The sequence below is a fragment of the Physella acuta genome, unplaced genomic scaffold (assembly GCF_028476545.2).
Source record: "Physella acuta isolate Inbredline_101_S28 unplaced genomic scaffold, ASM2847654v3 ptg000543l, whole genome shotgun sequence".
In the NCBI taxonomy this organism is placed as follows: Eukaryota; Metazoa; Mollusca; class Gastropoda; family Physidae; genus Physella; species Physella acuta.
In genome coordinates, this window is record NW_026732062.1 from 813234 (window position 1) to 841169 (window position 27936).

A 27936-nucleotide genomic window follows, 5' to 3' on the forward strand; every position below is an offset into this window, starting at 1 on the left:
GACAAATCGAATCGATCTTCGCATGATGGTAACGTTTCTTATTGGTTGTTGTACTACTTATACAATGACATCTCTTAATTATATGCAACATTTGCAATTAGTTTTTGTGCAACATGGAATAGGTAAAACTCATGAACACATTCAATCGTTGAGAGTCTCTGGCAATCTTTAGTAAAAACTACACATATGAGGCATTATAAACATAGTCTAAATTCAGGGAACATTTAAAAAGTGTTTGCATTAACGTGGAATTTTTTCCTAAAGAATAATTCTCAGTAATTGAAACTGACCTAACGCAATAAAGTTAGATTTAAAAAGAAACATCATTCAACATACAATCTACATGTATGCCAATATGACGAGTGTCTAAGGACAGAAAACAACAAAACTCTGACAACATTAAAATAAAATAGATTAATTAGATTCTAAATACCATCTCTAGATTCAAACGAATCTAACGGTGATGGTGAGGCGTAAGTAATGAAAAAAAATCTCAATATTAATTACACGATCCGTGTTTTTTCTAATTTAGTTATTAATAACCCATATAATGACATTTTAAGTAATTATATTAACGTATTTAATTGCAAAATATAATTTTACAAAAAATGTTTTGCATTACTTATATTTATTTAACGATTGCCAGAAACTCTTTTCGAACCATTCATCAACCGAATCATTATCAACCGGTGGTTTGAAGTTTTCTCCATTAAAAAACATCTAAGAAAAGATTTGCTTGGCCCGGTAGACTGCGAGTAGTACTCCAGCACTAACCAGCGTCAGATCTGTGTGAGACGTATACCAATCAGCAGCATTAAAACAGAAATCAATCCCTTTAATATCATTATAGCAATAACAAGAGAGTTTTAAAATAAAATTAGTTGAGAAATATCATGTAACGGATAAGATCTACTTTATGCTACAGAAACGGAACACGAACTCTTCTTTCAATTTGTGAAGTGTAACAGTAAATGTCGTCACTTAATATATTCGTTAAAATCTAAATACATAATACATTTTAAACAGATTTTAAGTAAAGTTTAGTCCATGCATGTATTTAATACTCCATAACACAAACAAAAAAAAACAATCAACTACCTACCAACTTAAGCCAACACAATCAACTACCTACCTACCAACGTCAGCCAACACAATCAACTACCTACCTACGTCAGCCAACACAATCAACTACCTACCTACCAACGTCAGCCAACACAATCACCTACCTACCAACCACAGCCAACACAATCACCTACCAACCAACTTAAGCCAACACAATCAACTACCTACCAACGTCAGCCAACACAATCACCTACCTACCTTCAACTTCAGCCAACACAATCATCTACCTACCTACCAACCACAGCCAACACAATCACCTACCTACCAACCACAGCCAACACAATCACCTACCTACCAACCACAGCCAACACAATCACCTACCAACCAACTTAAGCCAACACAATTACCTATCTACCAACCACAGCCAACACAATCACCTACCTACCTACTAAACTCAGTCAACACAATCCCCTACCTACCAACCACAGCCAACACAATCACCTACCTACCTACCAACTTCAGCCAACACAATCACCTACCTACCTACCACAGCCAACACAATCACCCACCTACCAAATTCAGTCAACACAATCACCTACCTATCAACCACATTCAACACAATCTCCTACCTAACAACTTCAGCAATCTCCAACCTAACAACTTCAGCCAACACAATCTCCTAGCTGCCAACTACAACTAATCAGAATAAACATGTAGCCAATTAAATAACACCCAAAACGAAACAGATTCGATCCATTGCGTCACGTCCTTGGAGAATATTCGGGACCAAGAATGATTATAGGAACAGAACCATCTGTTGATAGAAATAAATTCCAATATTGTACAATTTCAATGAAGTATTTTTATATAGAGTTTCTCTTGTTATCAACAAAATCCTCTGATGATAGAAATAATATCCTGACCCTGAAGTACCACATAGACCACGGCATCGTCACAAACTGGGACGACATGGAGAAAATCTGGCACCACACCTTCTACAATGAGTTGAGAGTCGCCCCCTTAGGAGCACCCCGTCCTCCTAACTGAGGCCCCTTTTAACCCAATGCCAACAGGTACGTTCAGCTTTTTAAAGTACCCACCACTAACCGTAAACAGCAGTTGAAATAGTGAGGACTCGAGGGAGTTTGAACTGTTCTATAGCAGGCGCCAGATAAACCTTCTAGCTGGTGCTCATGTGATTTGTTCTATTGATATGTTCTAGGGACATGTTCTTGTGACATGTTCTAACGATATGTTGCAGCCGAATACCACAGGTAACAAGTCAATTATTGATAAATAAACATTCCATTGTTGAACAAAAATTACATTTTTCTGGATCCAATCTATAATTAGAAGCACAAAAACACAGAAGATCTGCTGTTAAAATGAATGTCATCATTTGAACAAACTGAAGGCTACAGAAATTAAACCTCAGGAAGTTGTCTGAAAATCTTTAGTCATCCAAATCTTTAGGCTTGCCCACGCAGGGCGAGTAATTCAATCAACTCAAATATTTCAGATTTTTTTTCACGATTTCCTTTTGTAGTTTTGTTTCAAACGTAACGAATTCTTATGATCTATGCGCGTACGATTGCAATCAAGTAAGTTTCAAATTTATTTAAAAGTTTCAAATTTATTCAAATTTATTCAAACAACGGTTACAATTGTAGGCACAAAGGCCTTTTTTCACATTGGCCGTTTAAACAAATAAAACAATTCAATAACACATAGCAGTAACATAGCACTAAAAATGTGGAATAAAGAAACAATGTTACATAGTTATCATACATAATGAGATAAAAAAGAGAATATAATAGATGAATGAGAAATGTTACAATGAGTCAGTTGGGTCATTAAATAATTTTAGTTTTAGTTTAGATTTGAATATATTTTCAGATCTAGATAGCTTTCTTTTATTAGGAAGATTGTTCCACAAATTAGAACCAGAGTAGGCGAAGCTATGTTTTTGGAAAAAAAGTTGAATATGGGAATGGTAAATTAAGACGACGATTTAATTTTATGTTAAAAGAAAATAGATCTGATAAGTAAGAGGGGGCTGTTTCGTGGAATATTTTATATAAGAAAATTGATTTAGTATATATTATCTTTTTATTTAATGGAAGTATTTTAGTTGTAAGAAAAGAATCCAGACTACTAGACAAGCCAGTAACCAGTTTTATAGCCCTTTTTTACTTTCTCGTATATACGAAGTATAGAGAAAGTATTGTAATCGTGCAAAAAAAAATCGAGATTTTTACAAATCTCGACGTTTTACACCTCACTGATACGGAAAAACATAATTTTGCAATCTTGTCCGTATGTCTGTGTGTGTGTGTGTGTGTGTGTGTCTGTGTGTCTGTCCGTGTGTAAACACGATAACTTGAGTACCGTTACAGCTAGGTGGATGAAATTTCATATATAAGTATTTTATCAAAATCGTAGATCCGTATCAACTTTTGAGCGATTTCCGATAACCGGAAGTGGTACTTTTCCTACTTTGAATTTTTCAAAAGCCTATAAATTGAGTACTATTTCAGATAGATAAATGAAATTTCACATGTAAGTAAAAGATCTAATTCTCTACCTTCTGTTAAATTTTGAGTAATTTCCGTTGACTGGAAGTAGTACTTTACGCTACTTCCGATTTCTCAAAAAACTAATGTAAATTTTAAAAGTACTAATAATATTGCGCACTATTATGCGCTTTTTTATTTGTTTACGAGATTTTATTCTATTTTTAAAACTTTAAGTATTTAAAATGGATTAAAAATCATGACTATAGCCCGAGTTCCCATCCCCTGTTATTTTATATAAGAATATTCGAGAAAGTTTAGGGGAGATCACTCCCGGTTTATTGTAAAGAAAGAAGAGGACGCTGCTTAGTTATAAAGCTGCCGCTCCACACTACAGAAGCATAATCCAACCTAGACTGAATAAAAGCTTCATAAAAACCAGCCTGCTCCTATAGTCGAGAATGTTTTTTATCCTTGCTAATTGAAAGGTTGTCTTTAATAAGGACATTCTTAGAAAATGAATATGGTCGGACCAAGTGAGGTTGGGATCTATAAACAATCCTAGGCATTTGTAACTATCTACCTGTTTAATGTTTGAATTGTCTATAGTAATGTTTAATGCGGTGGATGGAAGACGAAGGCGTTTCTGGTGAGTTGTAATAAACATTGACTTGGTTTTATCGGGGTGAAGTTTCATTTTGTTAAATTTTGCCCAAGTAGCAAGCTGATTGGCACACGTTTGAAGTTTGTAACTGAGTGACTCAGCACTTTCTGCAAAGACGTGTAAAGAAGTATCATCAGCGAACATCTCGCACTGACCAGCGTCAATGTGTAATGGAAGATCATTAATGTATAAAGAAAAAAGTAAAGGACCTAAGATCGACCCCTGTGGAACCCCTATATTGACATATTTCTGTGAAGAGATGGTATTAAGGTGAAACACTCGTTGAGATCGGTTAGATAAAAAGGAGTGAAGTAACCTAACTGTAAAGTCGTGGAATTTGTATGAAATTAGTTTTTTAAGAAGTATGGCGTGATCAATAGAATCAAAGACTTTTCTGAAATCGACGAACAAAAGTCGAATAGAAAGTCTGGCCCCGCAGTAACATCATTCATAACTCGTTTACAAACTCTACACCCGTAAACACAATTGGTCCCTTCGCTTTGATACAATCGCTGGAATCAGACACGATGACGTCTTGCTTATGCAAATGACGATGACGCGCGCCATTACCAATGGAACCCTCCCGCCAGGGCGTTGCCATGGCAACGCCTCGCGTTGCCATAGCGACAGCCAATCTGAAACTCTAGATGACTGATTGGTTACTGTCCCCAGCAAGCTACTGTAGACCTTCGTAAAGGCAGAATAAATCGTGTTGAACAGAAGAGTGCTTGTTTTGTTGCCATTTTTTGCTTGAGAATAAAAATGTGTACATCTTTAAAACTTTACCTCTTTCTTATACTCTGTGGGTTGCTTGAATGAGCAAAAAGATGTAACAAACTTGAAACATTTTTATACAAACAAATTTAGTAATCTAAAAAAAAAAATAACTATTTAAAATAAAAATAAAACATTAATACATTTCAAAAAATTGAAAAATAAAATCGAAGACTATTTATTTAACTTTTTTTACTATCTTTGAAAAAAAAAATTGGAAAAATAAATGAAGTTAAAAATCTTGAAATTAACTTTTAAATATACTAAAGAAATCAAAGATCACAATTTAAAAACAACCCCCAAACCTGAACAACGCTTAAATAGGTAATCTTAAGACAAATCTTCAATTTAAAAAAGATTTGAAATTTTACAACCCTGAAAAAAAAAACTTAAATTTTTTTTAAAAGAAATGATAGACCAGCATCTAAAATAAAAACTTTTAAATTTATAAGAAAATTTACATTTTTGCACACAAAAAAAAATTCCAATTTAAAAATATAAATTTTACGAACTTGAAATAATTCAAATTCAAAAGGAATTGAAAGTTCCCAACCTCGAAAGTAAATTTTTTAAAGAGAATTTGAAATTCACAATCTTGAAAAAAAAAATCAATTTTCATAATTAAACATAAAATAATAGATCACAATCTTACAAAAAAAAATGCCTGCCAATCTAGAAAAACAAGCAAACCTTAAAACAAGTTAATAAAAAGTCTAGTGACAATTTAAGCGCAATTTCCTCATGTTATCCATAACAATTGTAAATCGAGATAAATCATATATTCAGCAAATAAATAATGCAACACAAGTAGTTTCAATAATTCAAAACAAAATAGAAAAAATCCTTTCGAACCTCCGCTCTTTCTCTATGGTAAATCATCCTAGGCCTACACGATGCTCTGTTTAAAAATTCTTAATTAATTTTTTGTGGCCGAAGGAAAGGATATTTTTCAAAACTTTCTGGGCCATATTATTCTAAATTATAGCAGGAACCGATTGGTAAATGTTTCAAGTTGCTAAGTGGTCTGGTGGCCGAGATATAGGCCAAAAACTGCATTTTTCGAGGTTTTTTGGCTTTTCCGGGAAATCCAGGAAGGAATTCCGGGAATTTTTTGTCCTATGTTCATCCTCGGAACTTGCTTAACATATTTGCTTTTGGAACTAGTCCTCGATATTGCTTCGTTGAGGAGGAGATACGACTTAAAGACGACTTAAAGCTGCGGACACACATCCATCCATCCATCCATCCATCCATTCCCAGAAATGACGAGTTAATAAACGTAATTCTCCATAATGGAAATTGCGCTAAAAAATAAAAAAAAACTAGACAATAAAAAAACAAAGCAAAACAACGTTCACTTTCAAAGAGAAACAAATTTTAGGCTGATAAAAAATAATTGGAGGTTTACAAAGAGAAACAGATACCATTCATTTTATTGGCTAAAACTACATGATCGTAAGACACAGTGATGCTAAAATTATCTCAAGACCTCCGCCACTGGAAGGCCGACATTTTAGAAACAATCAGGTGCATGAGGGAATTTACTTAAGAACAAACAAGGTGTATACACGGGAAACAGAAACCACAAATGGTACGATGCCTTGCTGTTGCATTGGAATATATGACACATTTATAAAAAAATCAAGAAGCTTTTCTGAAGCAATTTAACTCAAAGAAAAATCAATCATAGGCCTACCTAATAATCGCTAAGATTTTAATCCTAATGAGGGTTATAAGAAAAATGCTAAGTTAAATATTTATTGACAGGAGAAAAACAAAACTTTTAGGCTAATTTTGTTTAAAACAAGACGTTTAGATTAATTTTTATGAAATAACGGACTAGCGAAGTAAAACGAATCTAACAATGAAGGTGGATCACACAAAACTAACGATCACACAAAACTAACGACCATTTCTCGCCTATTAAATAATTTCTACTTTTTTCTAGTTATGTACAGAATAACTGGCAGGCTAAGGCATAGTCCGTTTTAGGTAACAAATTCAATTATTTATTTCTATTTACATTAAACATTGAGTTCCAAGGTGAACCTTTAAAACATTTGTTGCTCCCGATTCATGGAATTATCAAACGATCGATGGCAATGTTTCCCCCAATCAATCGACGGCTAGAGAATCTTCTCCACTGCAGATCATTTAAGTACAGATTGGCTTGGCCAGGTAGGATGCGGCTAGTACACTAGCAACAACCAGTTCCAGATCTGGAATAAACAGCCTCAAATTATTGCAAGTCCATATTGAAACTAAATCTGTCTAATACAAATCATTAAAATAAATACAAAATAGACATTTTAAGTATAAAACTAGTTCGACAATATCATGTACCTACTATCACATCTACTTTAAAATGTACATAATATTCTTTTATTTAAACTTCCCGGCCAGTAGAAAGCAAGGTTAGCCAACAGTGTAACCCACCTAGCTCACACAACCGGAAATACATTTTAAAAAATCGTTGTGGACATACCAAAACGCAACTGATTCGATCCACTGAGACTTCGAGAATATTCAGGATCATCTGTTGATAGAACATCGCAAACACACACACACACATATATATATATATATATGTATATATATATATATATATATATATATATATATATATATATATATATATATATATATATATATATATATGTGTGTGTGTGTGTGTGTGTGTGTTTGTGTACACAAAACACTTAGAATCAGCACATACTAAAACTGCAGGCTACCCTTGATGTCACGGATGATCTGAGAAAAATGATACGAGACATTTCAGTCTCACAATGTCATGGGCATGGTTACATCTATTTATAAAACTTTCTCAACAAGATATATGGAATTCTCTGAATACATCGGGCATTGACTACTGTCATTAAAATATTTATTGTTCTAATATATTGCTTGACACCCAGGTAAATGTGTAGAGGCAAAGAGAAGAGTGATCTAAACCCCGCTTTATATTGAATAAAAATTGTTAATAATATTAAATATGATTCCGTAAATAAATCGTAATATTAATAAATATAAATATGGATACATGTATATAGTAATACGTGGTAATATTTAAATTAATATCATTGATTTATCTCAGAGATAGGTAACACTGGCTAAACTCCGAAGGATAATATTCTCAGGTTTGTTTCCCCTAGACCACAAAATAGCTTTTTAAAAATGAAATTCACGTAACAATAAAATTACATTCTTAAAATAAGAGTTTGAAATTAAAATGTATATTAATTAACTGCTATTAATAATATTTTTTTCCTCTTGATTTAATAATAATGATAAAATTACATATAACTATTTGAAGACGAGTGACTTAATTGTTTTTGTTTTAAAGAGTTATTGAAAGGTAAAAACTGTGGGCGCTATATTTAGTGGATCTTTGTTGTTGGGGCAGGTTTGTCCACGCTAGTAGTCCACCATGTCCTTAATCTATGATTAGAAACTCATGACAATTGAATCAAGTAGAAACTCCTGACAATTGAATCAAGTAGAAACTCCTGACAATTGAGTCAAGTAAAAACTCCTGACAACTGAATCAATCAGTACTACTGGCCTCTGTGAGGATGGCCTCGTTTAACAGATCCTGATAATTAAGCAGTCAAAAAACTGCTTTTAATCAAAATATAACCCTTAACATAACCCCCATATTTACCCAATGCTCTATTTAATACGTAAGACAATGCTAACTGTTCCATACCAACATGACCAAAGACGTTGCTGTCCACTTGTCCCAACTCTTGATTGTGCTCCAGGAGTTTGGCATTCAGACGATATTCCATGGTGGGACTTGCAGCGAACCAGATCATAATGGGGTTGCCGGTGGAGCAGTAGCACTTCCCCTGGTTATGTGTGCTGTTCCCACAGGTGCGCATCTGGCAGGGGTACCCGAACAGTTGGCACGTCTGTGGCGACACAAAGCATTAGCTAAACACGCCAACTAGAAATGTCACAAACACGCCAACTAGAAATGTCACAAACACGCCAACTAGAAATGTCACAAACACGCCAACTAGAAATGTCACAAACACGCCAACTAGAAATGTCACAAACACGCTAACTAGAAATGTCACAAACACGCTAGCTAAAATGTCACAAACACAAAAACTAAAAATTTCACAAACACGCCAACTAGAAATGTACAAAACACGCCAACTAGAAATGTCACAAACACGCTAGCTAGAAATGTCACAAACACGCCAACTAGAAATCTCACAAACACGCCAACTAGAAATGTCACAAACACGCCAACTAGAAATGTCACAAACACGCCAACTAGAAATGTCACGTACACGCCAACTAGAAATCTTACAAACACGCCAACTAGAAATGTCACAAACACGCCAACAAGAAATGTCACAAACACGCCAACTAGAAATATCACAAACACGCTAGCTAGAAATGTCACAAACACGCCAACTAGAAATGTCACAAACACGCCAACTAGAAATGTCACAAAAACGCCAACTAGAAATGTCACAAACAGGCACACTAGAAATGTCACAAACATGCAAACTAAAAATGTCACAAACACGTCAACTAGAAATGTCACAAACACGCTAGCTAGGAATGTCACAAACACGGCAACTAGAAATGTCACAAACACGCCAACTAGAAATGTCACAAACACGCCAACTAGAAATGTCACAAACACGCCAACTAGAGATTTCACAAACACGCCAACTAGAAATGTCACAAACACGCCAACTAGAAATATCACAAACACGCCAAGTAGAAAAGACACAAACACGCCAACTAGAAATGTCACAAACACGCCAATTAGAAATGTCACAAATGGCTACCCACCTCTTGCCATGATGACGATTGGCTACAGTCCGCACTTGGATCACATTGAAGCAAAGTGACGTGGGTGCACCTGCCCTCTTTGCTCGCAGCTCTGTCTTTAAACGTCCCAATCACTAAGCCAGTGTTCTTACAGTTGGCGTCGTTCGTGCATTGTTTCTCATAGCCGACAATACCCAGTTCAAGGAAACCAATGCTACTGACGACATCTGTGTAAAACAACATCAAATACCCAGTTCAAGAAAACCAACGCTACTGACGACATCTGTGTAAAACAACATCAAATACCCAGTTCAAGGAAACCAACGCTACTGACGACATCTGTGTAAAACAACATCAAATACCCAGTTCAAGGAAACCAATGCTACTGACGACATCTGTGTAAAACAACATCAAATACTTATGGGGCTGGGCTAGAATTATGGCAAGGTTTAACTTTTAGGGCTGGGCTAGAATTATGGCGAGGTTTAACTTTTAGGGCTGGGCTAGAATTATGGCAAGGTTTAACTTTTAGGGCTGGGCTAGAATTATGGCAAGGTTTAACTTTTAGTGCTGGGCTAGAATTATGGCGAGGTTTAACTTATAGCGCTGGGCTAGAATTATGGCAAGGTTTAACTTTTAGGGCTGGGCTAGAATTATGGCGAGGTTTAACTTATAGGGCTGGGCTAGAATTATGGCGAGGTTTATCGTAACGGATCAGGTCTAGACTACTTCTCAGTTTAAATTTATTGTAAGAATATTGTTATGTTTAAGTTTAGTGTAGGAATATTGTTATGTTTAACTTTAGTGTATGAATATTGTTATGTTTAACTTTAGTAGTTAAATCGTTGTCTAGTTTAGCGTTGGAGCTTCTGTCAGATTTCGGTTAAGTTTAAAAAGAACATCAGCTATATAAATTGTGATATCAGCCTTTTATTCTGACTATATTTTTTTCTGAATGTAAGTCACTGTTATAAATTTTCTGTATCTGACTACACTTACATACAGTATAAAATCTGTCCTACATTTTCTGTATCTGAGTACACTTACATACAGTATAAAATCTGTCCTACATTTTCTGTATCTGAGTACACTTACATACAGTATAAAATCTGTCCTACATTTTCTGTATCTGACTACACTTACATACAGTATAAAATCTGTCCCACATATTCACTATCTGACTACATGAAACTCACATACCGGGTAGAAAACCAAGGCAGATGAGCAGAACAAACTTGAACATTTTCTCCATGAGTTCACGTCTTGTAACCAGAGTTGTCGCCTACCAAAATCTAGAAAATTATAGCAAAGAATTTAAGTTTTAATTTGGTTCACACTGTAGTCAGCACTATATCCAGTATGGTGGGCCTATAGATTTATTCCTCTGGCATGGTGGGCCTATCTATTTATTCCTCTAGCATGGTGGGCCTATAGATTTATTTCTCTAGCATGGTGGGCCTATAGATTTATTTCTCTAGCATGGTGGGCCTATAGATTTATTCCTCTAGCATGGTGGGCCTATAGATTTATTCCTCTAGCATGGTGGGCCTATAGATTTATTTTTCTAGCATGGTGGGCCTATAGATTTAATCCTCTAGCATGGTGGGCCTATAGATTTATTTCTCTAGCATGGTGGGCCTATAGATTTATTCTTCTAGCATGGTGGGCCTATAGATTTATTTCTCTAGCATGGTGGGCCTATAGATTTATTCCTCTAGCATGGTGGGCCTATAGATTTATTCCTCTAGCATGGTGGGCCTATAGATTTATTCCTCTAGCATGGTGGGCCTATAGATTTAATCCTCTAGCATGGTGGGCCTATAGATTTATTCCTCTAGCATGGTGGGTCTATAGATTTATTCCTATAGCATGGTGGGCCTATAGATTTATTCCTCTAGCATTGTGGGCCTATAGATTTATTTATCTAGCATTGTGAGCCTATATGTTTATTCATCTAGCATGGTGGGCCTATAGATTTAATCCTCTAGCATGGTGGGCCTATAGATTTATTCCTCTAGCATGGTGGGCCTATAGATTTAATCCTCTAGCATGGTGGGCCTATAGATTTATTTCTCTAGCATGGTGGGCCTATAGATTTAATCCTCTAGCATGGTGGGCCTATAGATTTATTCCTCTAGCATGGTGGGCCTATAGATTTAATCCTCTAGCATGGTGGGCCTATAGATTTATTCCTCTAGCATGGTGGGCCTATAGATTTAATCCTCTAGCATGGTGGGCCTATAGATTTATTCCTCTAGCATGGTGAGCCTATATGTTTATTCATCTAGCATGGTGGGCCTATAGATTTAATCCTCTAGCATGGTGGGCCTATAGATTTATTCCTCTAGCATGGTGGGCCTATAGATTTAATCCTCTAGCATGGTGGGCCTATAGATCTATTCCTCTAGCATGGTGGGCCTATAGATTTATTCCTCTAACATGGTGGGCCTATAGATCTATTCCTCTAGCATGGTGGGCCTATAGATTTAATCCTCTAGCATGGTGGGCCTATAGATCTATTCCTCTAGCATGGTGGGCCTATAGATTTATTCCTCTAACATGGTGGGCCTATAGATTTATTCCTCTAGCATGGTGGGCCTATAGATTTAATCCTCTAGCATGTTGGGCCTATATATCTATTCCTCTAGCATGGTGGGTCTATAGATTTATTCATCTAGCATGGTGGGCCTATAGATTTATTCCTCTAGCATGGTGGGCCTATAGATTTATTCCTCTAGCATGGTGGGCCAATGATGTACATGCTGTTAGTATATAAGCGGTGTTAGGTTAATATAGGGATTAGCGTTAAGATTGGATTAAGTGATGTGATTTACCTGTCTGATGATTAACAGTTTTGCTTTAAATATATAACTAGACTACCCGTTATCTAGTTAGATAGCTGTGAGTTTCGAGGGTCATCCATAAAAAACATAACGTCTGTCACTTATCGTCCCAAAAATCCAGACCCTACATTAAAAAAGATGTTTTTTATCTTTTAAAAACACTGAAAACACCGATTTCGGACTATCCCTTCATATACTGACGTCACAGGTGACCTACTCAACTCTATTTCAGCCGCCAAGTCTCAGACAACCTTTTTTATCGTATAAAAAAAAAACGATTTCAGCCGAGCATGTCTCTGACCGAATTATCCCTGTATATGCTTAGGACAAAGAAACAGATTAACTCTACTTCACCTGCTCTGTATCCCGCCAAGTTCAGATAGGCAACTTAATCATTCACATAAAAAAATAAAAAAAAAATGAAAAAAAAAAATTAACATTAACGTTTTGGTCTAGAACCGGTGCCACCCGCATGCCAGCCGATTACACTCACAACTTAGCTATTTAACTCGTGATGTCACTGATGTTTTTTTTATAATATAGTTTAATACTTTGAGTCTCCTTATGCAACTTGATTTACGCGCATAGATCTAGATCTAAGTCTAGAGTAGTAACTTTCAAATTAAATTTTATCTTAAATTAGCCAATTATATAGCTAAGCAAAGATTTATATAAAATAATGAAAGTCTGAAATTATCTAGATCTAGGTAGAATTATCTAGATCTAGATTCTACGACTCGTTTGCTTAATTTAAGTCTTAAGTCTAGAGTCTAGTTTTTGTGTAACTCTTGCTAGATCTAGAATATAGATCTAATCATTAGACCTATTCTAGCTAGATAGATCTAGATCTGGATAGATAAATCACAAAGATTTATATCAAGTATTTAAGGACTAAAAATGTATTATGATTATAAAATGGATTGTATTTTTATCTAATTAATCTTTGGTATGTATCTAATTAATCTTTGGTTTTACCTAGATTCTTGATCTAGATCTATAAATAACTTTCTCGGCCACCTGATATTTTTAGATCTATAAATAGCTTTCTGGGACAGATTGTAGAGCTAGAGAAATTTATTGTAAAACTAAATGAAAAAGACATTTGAAAATTTATATAAGTGTTGGAACTTAATAAAAACAGCAAACGGACTTATTGTTAAAGTTATGGCCGACAGAAAATTAGCTTTAGAACGCGTTAAAGTCTATGATGGAAGCCACCATCTTAGTGTACTAAAAAGTAAACAAAACTTGTGACGCACTATTCAGTCAAGGTAAAGTCTTTGTTTGAAAAAAATTAAAATTAATGTGGTTAATCTACCAATGAAAAAATTAATTAACGTCTTTAAATAAATTTGTGATTAACAGTCTGTCTGAAAACAAAAATTGTTCTCTACCTACATACTATTTTACAGTTCTCCATATAGCGTAGATCCTCTACAGTAGTCAATCAGGCAAACAAACAAATAAATATTCAAACATGTAAACAAACTTGAGTTTTAGTAGTATATAGATGATTATGTCATATACTTCCAGTGCTAGAGATTAAATGATGTTGTATTATTGGTTTAGTTTAAGTGTGGGTTTTATAAGTTTTGATAGATTTAATAATAATTAGGGATTAAGTTTGTTGGGTTAAGTGTTTTTAAAATAGTATTTTAGCAACTGAGTTTCAAGAATCCAGCATTCGTGGTTAATTAAGTAGTTTACCTAACCAGTTGTGCCTTCTTCGATAGTTATAATATTATGATGTTTTATCTTGATTTATGATGCTTTTATCCCTGAATTGTAATGTTTTGTTTCTCGGACTGCATGCACCATGATAGCGTAAATACATGTCACTTGTGCGGTCTGTTGTGTTGAATGAAAAACTATTTGGCTCGAGATTTCGGGAATTTCCGGAGGTCGCATGAAGAAAGTGTATCTGTACAAAGACGCTTTTGTTGTCATGTAATAACCACCGATGGATTTTTTCAAATGAAGAAAAAAACTGTATCAAAATGTCAACATCATACGCAACCCCCATAGCCCAACATTTTTGCAGTGCATTGTCTATTCTGCTCATATTATAAACTAGCAGATTTATTTCAAATATTTTATATTTTAAGCGAGCTTGACCACCTGCTGGTGCGCGACTTGTTCTTGGACTACACCTTGATCTATCCTATGATGTTTATCGGCATCTTCAGCTTCACCGCCTCGGCCATTGTTGAGGAGCGGAAGACGAAGACCAAGGTCTCCCCCTACTTGTGGCTGTAAGTTTAGCTGTAATGGTCTCACCCTACTCGTTGCTCATACAGAGAAAACACGTTCACATGACCACCACTCATACAGAGAAAACACGATCACATGACCACCACTCACACAGAGAAAACACGTTCACATAATCACCACTCATACAGAGAAAACACGTTCACATGACCACCACTCATACAGAGAAAACACGTTCACATGACCACCACTCATACAGAGAAAACACGTTCACATGACCACCACTCACACAGAGAAAACACGTTCACATGATGACCACTCACACAGAGAAAACATGGACGTTCTGTTTGCATATCTATGTGTTTATTTAGCATTCGATGTGTTATTTAGCATTTGATGTGTTTATTTAACATTTGATTCGTTGTTAGAAAAGTTGAGACAAATCGAATAAATCTTCACAAGATGGTAACTGTTCCAATTGGTTGTTGTATTACATAAAGAAATGACATCTCTTAATTAGAGGCAACATTTGCAATTAGTTTTTGTGCAACATGGAATTGGTAAAACTTATTAACACATTTAATCATTGACCTTATTTGGCAATCTTTAGATAAAACTACAAATTTAGGGAACATTTAAATATTTTATATATTAATGCGAATCTATTTCCTAAAGAACAAATTTCCATATATGAAACAGGTCTAACGCCGTAACACTAGATTTAAAAAAAACCCTCATGTACCAGAAAGTAACGAGGTATGAAACAGGTCTAACGCCGAAACACTAGATTTAAAAAACCCTCATGTACCAGAAAGTAACGAGGTATGAAACAGGTCTAACGCCGTAACACTAGATTTAAAAAACCCTCATGTACCAGAAAGTAACGAGGTATGAAACAGGTCTAACGCCGTAACACTAGATTTAAAAAAAACACATCATGTACCAGAAAGTAACGAGGTATGAAACAGGTCTAACGCCGTAACACTAGATTTAAAAAACCCTCATGTACCAGAAAGTAACGAGGTATGAAACAGGTCTAACGCCGAAACACTAGATTTAAAAAAAACACATCATGTACCAGAAAGTAACGAGGTATGAAACAGGTCTAACGCCGTAACACTAGATTTAAAAAAACCTCATGTACCAGAAAGTAACGAGGTATGAAACAGGTCTAACGCCGAAACACTAGATTTAAAAAAAACACATCATGTACCAGAAAGTAACGAGGTATGAAACAGGTCTAACGCCGTAACACTAGATTTAAAAAAACCCTCATGTACCAGAAAGTAACGAGGTATGCCAATATGATGAGTGCCAGGGACAGAAAAACACAAAACTCTGACAAACTTAAGATTAATTTTAATTAGATTCTAATTACGATCTCTAGATTCAAAAGAATCTAACATTGAAGGTGTGACGTAATGAAGAAAATTTCTCAATATTAATTACACTACTCCATGTTTTCCAATTCAGTAATTAATAACTAATATAAAGAAATTTTGAGTTCCTAATTAAATTATTAATTAGATTAACGTAACAAATTGCAAAATATAACTTTACATAAAAAATATTTTGTATTACTTATATTTATTTAACGACTGCCAGAAACTCTTTTCGAACTATTCATCAACCGAATCATCATCAACCAGTAGTTGGAAGTTTTCTCCATTAAAAAACATCTAAGAAAAGATTTGCTTGGCCCGGTAGACTGCGAGTAGTACTTCAGCACTAACCAGCGTCAGATCTGTGTGAGACGTATACCAATCAGCAGCATTAAAACAGAAATCAATCCATCTAATATCAGTATAGCAATTGCAAGAGAGTTTTTAAGTAAAATTAGTTGAGATATATCATGTAACGCAGGGGTTCCCAACCCCGTGCCCGCGGGCGCCATGGCGCCCGCCGAACGATTCGTATGTGCCCGCCTCTCACTATTCGACAGAGACATAAGACATAATTTTTTTCATAAACATTATTGAAAGGTTGAAGGGGATCGAAAGTTTGAGAGGGGGGGGTGCAAATCGAAAATTTGAGGGGGGGGGGGTGTGCAAATCGAAAGTTTGAAGGGGGGGGGGGGTGCAAATCGAAAGTTTGAGGGGGGTGCAAATCGAAAGTTTTGTCCCCGGATGACGGGAAGGGTCGCTACGCCTCTGGAAGGAGTTTGTCAATTTAAAATAGGTGGTGCCCTCCACCCTACCGATATTTTAGAATGTGCTCTAGAGTAAAAAAAAGGTTGGGAACCCCTGATGTAACGGATAAGATCTACTTTATGCTAAAAAACTGAACACTAACTCTTCTTTCAATTTGTGAAGTGCAACAATCAATGTTGTCACTTAATGAATTCGTTCAAATCTAAATACATAAGACATGTAAAACAGAATTTACATAAAGTTTACTTCATGCATGTATTTAGTACTTCATAACACAAACAAAAATTTAGCCATCTTCAATTTAGAACTTCAGCCAACACAATCATCTACCTACCAACTTAAGCCAACACAATCAACAACCTACCAACTTAAGCCAACACAATCAACAACCTACCAACCACAGCCAACACAATCACCTACCTACCAACTTAAGCCAACACAATCAACAACCTACCAACTTAAGCCAACACAATCAACAACCTACCAACCACAGCCAACACAATCAACAACCTACCAACTTAAGCCAACACAATCAACAACCTACCAACCACAGCCAACACAATCAACAACCTACCAACTTAAGCCAACACAATCAACAACCTACCAACTTAAGCCAACACAATCAACAACCTACCAACCACAGCCAACACAATCACCTACCTACCTACCTACCACAGCCAACACAACCACCTACCTACCTACCTACCACAGCCAACACAACCACCTACCTACCTACCTACCACAGCCAACACAACCACCTACCTACCTACCTACCACAGCCAACACAACCACCTACCTACCAACTTAAGCCAACACAATCAACAACCTACCAACCACAGCCAACACAATCACCTACCTACCTACCTACCACAGCCAACACAACCACCTACCTACCTACCTACCACAGCCAACACAACCACCTACCTACCTACCTACCACAGCCAACACAACCACCTACCTACCTACCTACCACAGCCAACACAACCACCTACCTACCTACCACAGCCAAGACAATCACCTATCTACCTACCAACTTAAGCCAACACAATCACCTACCTACCAACCACAGCAAACACAATCACCTACCTACCAACCACAGCAAACACAATCACCTACCTACCAACCACAGCCACCACAATCACCTATCTACCTACCAACTTGTAGCCAATCAAATACCTACCAAAACGCAACTGATTCGATCCATTGTGAAACTTCCTTCGAGAATATTCAGGACCAAGAGAGACTATAGGAACAAAACCCTCTGTTGATACAATTTTAATGATGTATATTTATACAGAGTTCAAACCTTCTCTTGTTACACTTGCTGTTAGTGTCGTCTGCCGGGTGTCTGTCTGTCGGTCTGTCTGTCTGTCTTATCGATCAATCAATCAATCACACGCGTTATTGATTAATCAATCACTCGAGTTATCAATCAATCAATCAATCACTCGAGTTATCAATCAATCAATCACACGAGTTTTAAATCAATAAATCGATCACACGCGTTATCGATCAATCAATCACACGAGTTATCAATCAATCGATCACTATTAAATTATCCATTGCGTACATAACTTGGTTTGCTCACTAGACTAGCATATTGTTATGAACAACATGATTTCAGATAGAACACCAAAGGATGTGTTGTTCAACAATCACAAGCAACTTGCATAGAAAAATGTTTGAACTCATAAGCCATATGGGAGCACCGTTGTTTTTCACACAGTTGCTGTCAGATAGCAACCATGGCACTGTTCGCTTTCACAACCAACGTATTCTAGTACCAGTGAGAAAAACATCAACGTTGCTAGTGTATGGGCTCAAGTTTAGATCACAAGAAGTTGTTGAGATAATATGATCAAGGTATGAAATAACAATAATAAAGTAGCCAAAATCTATGCATCCCCCCTACCGCCTATATTACACATAAACACACACACACACACATATATATATATATATATATATATATATATATATATATATATATATATATATATATATATATATATATATATATATATATATATATATATATAAATATATATATATATATATATATATATATATATATATATATATATATATATATATATATATATATATATATATATATATATATATATATATATATATATATATATATATATACATCTTAAAGTATCGCGTATTCCATACCAGGTTTCTCAGCATAGTCAATAGCTTTGCTAAAGCCTGCACTGACTTGCTCGCCATTCTCCAGCACCCTGGCACCCAGTCGATACGTGAGGTTCTTCTCTAGTTGCTCCTTAGTGGGGGAGAACCAGATCTTGACGGGGTGCTCCGACGAGCAGTAGCACTGGGGGTAATTGCGTTCCATATTACCACAGGCTGACATCTGGCAGGGGTAGGCGAATGGAGCACACACCTGGGGAGTGATGGGTGGTGGGGGGGTCTACGTGAAATCTTGCTGCCTAGCTAGGGGTGGGGGTCTACGTGAAATCTTACTGTCTAGCTAGGGGCGGGGGTCTACATGAAAGCTTGCTGCCTAGCTAGGGGCGGGGTCTACGTGAAAGCTTGCTGCCTAGCTTGGGGCGGGGGTCATAATACAAAATATTAGTTTAGGGTTTCGGTTATTTATCTAGCTAGGGGTTATGTTACAAAACAATTAGGTAGGGTTACGGTTATTGATCTAGATCAGGGGTCTCCAAACATCCGGCCCGCGGAGATTTTTTTGTCCAAGGAAAAATCGTTTGTTGGTGATGGCTGAGGAATTTTGCGCAGAAAAATCAAAAACATGCATGGAAGAAACTGGCCCCCGAACTGAAATTTGATAGTTAATGCGGCCCTCGGACTGAAAAGTTTGGAGACCCCTGATCTAGATAAAAAAAAGCATGCTATGTTACTAACTGTCGGTAATTGTATAAGCAACATGTTTACCAAACATGCCAATTAGGAATGTAATTAGCTAAGATTTACCTCTTGCCATTGGTCATCTTGCTGGCAGTCTGTGCCAGATTCACACTGAGACAAGGTTACATAGGTGCATCTGCCTTGTTCGCCCACAGCTCTGTCTTCAAACGATCCAATTATAAATCCTGTATACTTGCACTCAGGCTGCTCACATTCCTTCTCATAACCGTCGATACTCAGCACCACGGAGTCGATAGCAAGCACGCCATCTGTGCAAGCAATAACATGAGATAACCTTGTGCCATGTCAAATAACATGAGATAACCTAGTGCCAAGTCAAATAACAAAAGATAAACTTGTGCCAAGTCAAATAACATGAGATAACCTGGTGCCAAGTCAAATAACATGAGATAACCTAGTGCCAAGTCAAATAACAAAAGATAAACTTGTGCCAAGTCAAATAACATGAGATAACCTGGTGCCAAGTCAAATAACATGAGATAACCTGGTGCCAAGTCAAATAACATGAGATAACCTTGTGCCATGTCAAATAACATGAGATAACCTTGTGCCAAGTCAAATAACATGAGATAACCTGGTGCCAAGTCAAATAACATGAGATAACCTGGTGCCAAGTCAAATAACATGAGATAACCTGGTGCCAAGTCAAATAACATGAGATAACCTGGTGCCAAGTCAAATAACAAAAGATAACCTGGTGCCAAGTCAAATAACATGAGATAACCTAGTGCCAAGTCAAATAACAAAAGATAAACTTGTGCCAAGTCAAATAACATGAGATAACCTGGTGCCAAGTCAAATAACATGAGATAAACTTGTGCCATGTCAAATAACATGAGATAACCTAGTGCCAAGTCAAATAACAAAAGATAAACTTGTGCCAAGTCAAATAACATGAGATAACCTGGTGCCAAGTCAAATAACATGAGATAACCTTGTGCCATGTCAAATAACATGAGATAACCTGGTGCCAAGTCAAATAACATGAGATAACCTGGTGCCAAGTCAAATAACATGAGATAACCTTGTGCTAATTCAAAGTAAACTTAGGGGCTAAAACCAGAACTAAGGTTAAGTTTAACTTTAGAACTAGGGTAGGGTTAAGTTTATTTTTAGAACTAGGGTAGGGTTAAGTTAAACTTTAGAACTAGTGTTAAGTTAAACTTTAGAACTAGGATTAAGTTAAACTTTAGAACTAGTGTTAAGTTAAACTTTAGAACTAGGGTTAAGTTAAAGTTTAGAACTAGGGTAGGGTTAAGTTTAACTTTAGAACTAGGGTTAAGTTAAACTTTAGAACTAGGGTTAAGTTAAACTTTAGAACTAGGGTTAAGTTAAACTTTAGAACTAGGGTAGGGTTAAGTTTAATTTTAGAACTAGGGTAGGTTTAAGTTTAACTTTAGAACTAGGATTAAGTTAAGCTTTAGAACTAGGATTAAGTTAAACTTTAGAACTAGGGTTAATTAAACTTTAGAACTAAGGTAGGGTTAAGTTAAACTTTAGAACTAGGATTAAGTTAAGCTTTAGAACTAGGGTTAAGTTAAACTTTAGAACTAGGGTTAATTAAACTTTAGAACTAGGGTAGGGTTAAGTAAACTTTAGAACTAGGGTTAAGTTAAACTTTAGAACTAGGGTAGGGTTAAGTTTAACTTTCGAACTAAGGTTAAGTTAAACTTTAGAACTAGGGTTAAGTTAACCTTTAGAACTAGGGGTAAGTTTAACTTTAGAACTAGGGTTAAGTTAACCTTTAGAACTAGGGTTAAGTTAAACTTTAGAACTAAGGTTAAGTTTAACTTTAGAACTAGGGTTAAGTTAAACTTTAGAAAAAGGGTTAAGTTAAACTTTAGAACTAGGGTTAAGTTAAACTTTAGAACTAGGGTAGGGTTAAGTTTAACTTTAGAACTAGGGTTAAGTTAAACTTTAGAACTAGGGTTAAGTTAACTTTAGAACTAGGGTTAAGTTAAATTTTAGAACTAGGGTAGGTTAAGTTTAACTTTAGAACTAGGGTTAAGTTAAACTTTAGAACTAGGGTTAAGTTAAACTTTAGAACTAGGGTAGGGTTAAGTTTAACTTTAGAACTAGGGTTAAGTTAAACTTTAGAACTAGGGTTAAGTTAAACTTTAGAACTAGGGTTAAGTTAAACTTTAGAACTAGGGTACGGTTAAGTTAAACTTTAGAACTAGGGTTAAGTTAAACTTTAGAACTAGGGTACGGTTAAGTTAAACTTTAGAACTAGGGTTAAGTTAAACTTTAGAACTAGGGTTAAGTTAAACTTTAGAACTAGGGTAGGGTTAAGTTTAATTTTAGAACTAGGGTAGGTTTAACTTTAACTTTAGAACTAGGATTAAGTTAAGCTTTAGAACTAGGGTTAAGTTAAACTTTAGAACTAGGGTTAATTAAACTTTAGAACTAAGGTAGGGTTAAGTTAAACTTTAGAACTAGGATTAAGTTAAGCTTTAGAACTACGGTTAAGTTAAACTTTAGAACTAGGGTTAATTAAACTTTAGAACTAGGGTAGGGTTAAGTTAAACTTTAGAACTAGGGTTAAATTAAACTTCAGAACTAGGGTAGGGTTAAGTTTAACTTTCGAACTAGGGTTAAGTTAAACTTTAGAACTAGGGTTAAGTTAAACTTTAGAACTAGGGTAGGTTTAAGTTTAACTTTAGAACTAGGGTTAAGTTAAACTTTAGAACTAGGGTTAAGTTAAACTTTAGAACTAAGGTTAAGTTTAACTTTAGAACTAGGGTTAAGTTAAACTTTAGAAAAAGGGTTAAGTTTAACTTTAGAACTAGGGTTAAGTTAAACTTTAGAACTAGGGTAGGGTTAAGTTTAACTTTAGAACTAGGGTTAAGTTAAACTTTAGAATTAGGGTTAAGTTAACTTTAGAACTAGGGTTAAGTTAAATTTTAGAACTAGGGTAGGTTAAGTTTAACTTTAGAACTAGGGTTAAGTTAAACTTTAGAACTAGGGTTAAGTTAAACTTTAGAACTAGGGTAGGGTTAAGTTTAACTTTAGAACTAGGGTTAAGTTAAACTTTAGAACTAGGGTTAAGTTAAACTTTAGAACTAGGGTTAAGTTAAACTTTAGAACTAGGGTTAAGTTAAACTTTAGAACTAGGGTTAAGTTAAACTTTAGAACTAGGGTACGGTTAAGTTAAACTTTAGAACTAGGGTTAAGTTAAACTTTAGAACTAGGGTTAAGTTAAACTTTAGAACTAGGGTTAAGTTAAACTTTAGAACTAGGGTAGGGTTAAGTTTAACTTTAGAACTAGGGTTAAGTTAAACTTTAGAACTAGGGTACGGTTAAGTTAAACTTTAGAACTAGGGTTAAGTTAAACTTTAGAACTAGGGTTAAGTTAAACTTTAGAACTAGGGTTAAGTTAAACTTTAGAACTAGGGTAGGGTTAAGTTTAACATGAATGTCACCTCCTACAGTATAAAATCTGTCCTACATTTTCTGTATCTGACTACACTTACATACAGTATAAAATCTGTCCCACATATTTACTATCTGACTACATGAAACTCACATACCGGGTAGAAAACCAAGGCAGATGAGCAGAACAAACTTGAACATTTTCTCCATGAGTTCACATCTTGTAACCAGATTTGTCGCCCACCAAAATCTAGAATAATAATCATTAAATTTTTTTTTAAAAACCCACGTTTTCTGATTGAACTAAAAAGTAGAAATTGAATGCTATACATCACAATAATTCAAGCGATCACTCTACTATAAGCGGTGAAAAACGTGGGGCGCCGAAGTAAAAGATATTACTATTGATTAGATAATACTATTGACTTTTATTAGGTAGCTTGTAGAGCGTCAACAGTATTAGAAACTGTAAGAAAATGACGGCGCCCCACGTTTTTGATCGCTTATAGTAGAGTGATCGCTTGCATTATTGTGATGTATAGCATTTATTTTCTACTTTTTAGTTCAATCAGAAAACGTTGGTTTTTAAAAACTTTTTTAATGATTATTTTCTACTTTTTAGTCTTTGTCTGTTTGTTTGCATTTAAATCTTGCTATCGATTTTATCTTTTCACTTTTTTTGGGTAAACGAAGACAACTCGTAAAAAGACAACTCGTAAAAAATACGTTGTGTGAATACGTTACTGACTAAAACACATAGATTTGAACCCGTGTCGAGTGGGATAGCAATCGTGTGCCCAACCACTCGACCATATCGTCTCCCCCATACTGGCCACCAGTTGTTACGGTTGTTTGTACACAAACACCGCATGAACACTACTCAGTAAGCAAAGAGGGAGAGTACCGAACCTTGTTTTCATCAAATTACAGTTACTGGGTGATGTCCCTTTTCCCCCACGTTTTTACTACAATTATATAGCGGTATAAAATGCTCAATAAAATGTTTCCATGGATCAATTTAGTAATAATAACAATTGAATATTCTATTGTCATCCAAAACAAAGCTTCCCTGAAAATTTCAGCGCGCTAGCTAACTGGGAAGTGCCAGAAATTTCGATCGCAAGATTTGATTGGAAAAACAGAGACGAAAGCAAGTTAAAGAAAACGTGGGAAAAAAATTAGAGCGAATGTATTTCAAACAATCGTCCAATCAGAAGACAGAAGCCAGAAAACGAGGTCACGAGATTAACAACAGAGCAGGGACAAACAAGAAAACTTCCCAGTTTCCCAGAATTCGCTTTATTCTGGTGTCATAGCAACGCTCGAGCCATATGAAAAAAGTCTTTAGTATCGTAATTGATGAAATCAAGAAAGATCCATACCATTCTCATTTACCACCAAATTAACTCTAATTCTACACACTTTCACAATCAATAGCAAGCTGTATGGCCTGTATGGTGATTCCTAAACTCGAATTTACTTTAATATGATATCGATAATTGATAATACAAATATATCTAACTCATTACAGTCATCTGAGACAATGAAAACTTTACAAATCCTAAACCTTTTGCGTGATACGTCATCCTTGCTTACTTTCTGTCAAGTAGAATTCTACTTTCTGTCAAGTAGAATTCTACTTTCTGTCAAGTAGAATTCTACTTCCTGTCAAGTAGAATTCTACTTTCTGTCAAGTAGAATTCTACTTTCTGTCAAGTTGAATTCTATTTTCTGTCCAGTAGAATTCTACTTTCTCTCAAGTAGAATTCTACTTTCTGTCAAGTTGAATTCTAGTTCTGTCAAGTAGAATTCTACTTTCTGTCAAGTTGAATTCTACTTTCTGTCAAATAGAATTCTACTTTCTGTTAAGTAGAATTCTAGTTTCTGTCAAGTAGAATTCTACTTTCTGTCAAGTGGAATTCTAGTTTTTGTCAAGTAGAATTCTACTTTCTGTCAAGTAGAATTCTACTTTCTGTCAAGTTGAATTCTATTTTCTGTCCAGTAGAATTCTACTTTCTGTCAAGTAGAATTCTACTTTTTGTCAAGTTGAATTCTAGTTTCTGTCATGTAGAATTCTACTTTCTGTCAAGTTGAATTCTACTTTCTGTCAAATAGAATTCTACTTTCTGTTAAGTAGAATTCTAGTTTCTGTCCAGTAGAATTCTACTTTCTGTCAAGTATAATTCTACTTTCTGTCAAGTTGAATTCTAGTTTCTGTCAAGTAGAATTCTACTTTCTGTCAAGTTGAATTCTACTTTCTTTCAAATAGAATTCTACTTTCTGTTAAGTAGAATTCTACTTTCTGTCAAGTAGAATTCTACTTTCTGTCAAGTAGAATTCTACTTTCTGTCAAGTAGAATTCTACTTCCTGTCAAGTAGAATTCTACTTTCTGTCAACTAGAATTCTACTTTCTGTCAAGTAGAATTCTACTTTCTGTCAAGTTGAATTCTATTTTCTGTCCAGTAGAATTCTACTTTCTGTCAAGTAGAATTCTACTTTCTGTCAAGTTGAATTCTACTTTCTGTCAAATAGAATTCTACTTTCTGTTAAGTAGAATTCTAGTTTCTGTCCAGTAGAATTCTACTTTCTGTCAAGTAGAATTCTACTTTCTGTCAAGTAGAATTCTACTTTCTGTCAAGTTGAATTCTAGTTTCTGTCAAGTAGAATTCTACTTTCTGTCAAGTTGAATTCTACTTTCTGTCAAATAGAATTCTACTTTCTGTTAAGTAGAATTCTACTTTCTCTTAAGTAGAATTCTACTTTCTGTCAAGTAGAATTCTACTTTCTGTTAAGTAGAATTCTACTTTCTCTTAAGTAGAATTCTACTTTCTGTCAAGTAGAATTCTACTTTCTGTCAAGTAGAATTCTACTTTCTGTCAAGTAGAATTCTACTTTCTGTCAAGTAGAATTCTTCCTTCCAGTTCTATGTGGTTGGGCGTGTGAACAAATTCCAACATGAAATGGATTAGGATCCGGTAGGGGTCAGCAAAACTTTACAGGACAAAGACAGGTGATCTAACATTGATGTGATTTGAGGCGTCTGATGATTAATTGATGTGATTTGAGGTGTCTGATGATTAATTGATGTGATTTGAGGTGTATGATGATTAATTGATGTGATTTGAGCTGTCTGAAGATTAATTGATGTGATTTGAGGTGTCTGATTATTAATTGATGTGATTTGAGAAGTCTGATGATTAATTGATGTGATTTGAGGTGTCTGATGCTTAATTGATGTGATTTGAGAAGTCTGATGATTAATTGATGTGATTTGAGGTGTCTGATGATTAATTGATGTGATTTGAGGTGTATGATGATTAATTGATGTGATTTGAGGTGTCTGATGATTAATTGATGTGATTTGATGTGTCTGATGATTAATTGATGTGATTTGATGTGTCTGATGATTAATTGATGTGATTTGAGGTGTCTGATGATTAATTGATGTGATTTGAGGTGTATGATGATTAATTGATGTGATTTGAGCTGTCTGATGATTAATTGATGTGATTTGAGGTGTCTGATGATTGATTGATGTGATTTGAAGCGTCTGATGGTTAATTGATGTGATTTGAGGTGTCTGATGATTAATTGATGTGATTTGATGTGTCTGATGATTGATTGATGTGATTTGAAGCGTCTGATGGTTAATTGATGTGATTTGAGGTGTCTGATGATTAATTGATGTGATTTGAAGCGTCTGATGGTTAATTGATGTGATTTGAGGTGTCTGATGATTAATTGATGTGATTTGAGATGTCTGATGATTAATTGATGTTAATTGAGGTGTCTGATGATTGATTGATGTGATTTGAAGCGTCTGATGGTTAATTGATGTGATTTGAGGTGTCTGATGATTAATTGATGTGATTTGATGTGTCTGATGATTAATTGATAGGATTTGAGCTGTCTGATGATTAATTGATGTTATTTGAGGTGTCTGATGATTAATTGGTGTGACTTGAGTTGTCTAATGAGCGATGATTAAGTGATTGCGAGATTAGTGTTTGGGATTAATGTATTATGGTGGTTCTATCTCGTTGTGTATTGGGATATAGAACGATCCTTGTGTTAAAATGTAGAGATCGATTATTGATGATAAAATAGATCTAACATATCTAAGTCATCTAAGAGTAAGGCATATGAAAACTTTAAATTGTTACTAGATCTATAAACATTTGATATTAAAAACGAGAAGTATCTTAATTCAAAGATTTCATTAAATTATAAATGGCTTTTAGATCTAGAACTATTTTAAAATCCAAAGAAATATTTTAGCAGGAGCTGATTGCTTGCTAGGTAGTCACCAACAGTTAGCTCTAATGAGATGTAGAAATAATAACTATAAGGAGTTATACAGATCTTAAGGGATTAGCCTACGTATGTCAGCCTGTTTTAACCACCCACATTCTGTCTAGCCGACAGACTTTCTATTTGTAATACTGTAGGTAGCTAACGATCAGTAAATGATATTATTGTAGCACATGTTCCTTACTAGAGTAATAACTAGACCAAGTGTCTTGCTGTCGCCGCTTGCGTGACTAGCCAAACCAGTTCCTCCTTATTCACTTGTGATGTGGTGTTGTCTCATTCATTTGTGATGTTTTCTTTATCAAACTAGATGATCACAAGGACATATCAACTA

The 27936-nt window shown here is 35.3% G+C and overlaps 1 protein-coding gene and 1 long non-coding RNA gene across 3 annotated transcripts; both read right to left on the reverse strand.

The window, feature by feature from the left end:
* Nucleotides 1–690: 690 nt before the first annotated feature.
* On the reverse strand, nucleotides 691–27936 carry LOC131945998 (uncharacterized). Of its 2 annotated transcripts, none has more exons than XM_059306631.1 (6): nucleotides 27787–27936; nucleotides 23449–23540; nucleotides 19964–20166; nucleotides 19184–19412; nucleotides 18186–18266; nucleotides 691–785 (listed from the first exon to the last, which is right to left on the reverse strand). In XM_059306631.1, the coding sequence occupies exons 2-6, from the start codon at nucleotides 23498–23500 to the stop codon at nucleotides 721–723; spliced, it is 630 nt and encodes a 209-aa protein (XP_059162614.1). In that variant the 5' UTR covers nucleotides 23501–23540; nucleotides 27787–27936; the 3' UTR covers nucleotides 691–720. The 2 variants fall into 2 exon arrangements, with proteins under 2 accessions (XP_059162614.1, XP_059162613.1); XM_059306630.1 differs by lacking the exon at nucleotides 691–785 and adding an exon at nucleotides 16279–16599.
* LOC131946000 (uncharacterized) lies at nucleotides 10165–14478 on the reverse strand. Its single transcript, XR_009387650.1, has 3 exons — nucleotides 14355–14478; nucleotides 11005–11096; nucleotides 10165–10199 (listed from the first exon to the last, which is right to left on the reverse strand). It is a non-coding gene; the product is annotated as an uncharacterized LOC131946000 (long non-coding RNA).

Excerpts from the sequence above, each read along its gene's own strand:
- LOC131945998 (XM_059306631.1), bottom strand. The coding sequence starts at position 23,500 with ATGGAGAAAATGTTCAAGTTTGTTCTGCTCATCTGCCTTGGTTTTCTA. Across the intron at positions 20,167-23,448 it reads CTGCCTTGGTTTTCTACCCG|ATGGCGTGCTTGCTATCGAC; the intron begins GTATGTGAGTTT and ends TTGCTTGCACAG. Across the intron at positions 786-18,185 it reads ATCGAATCAGTTGCGTTTTG|ATCTGACGCTGGTTAGTGCT; the intron begins GTAGGTATTTGA and ends CGTCTCACACAG.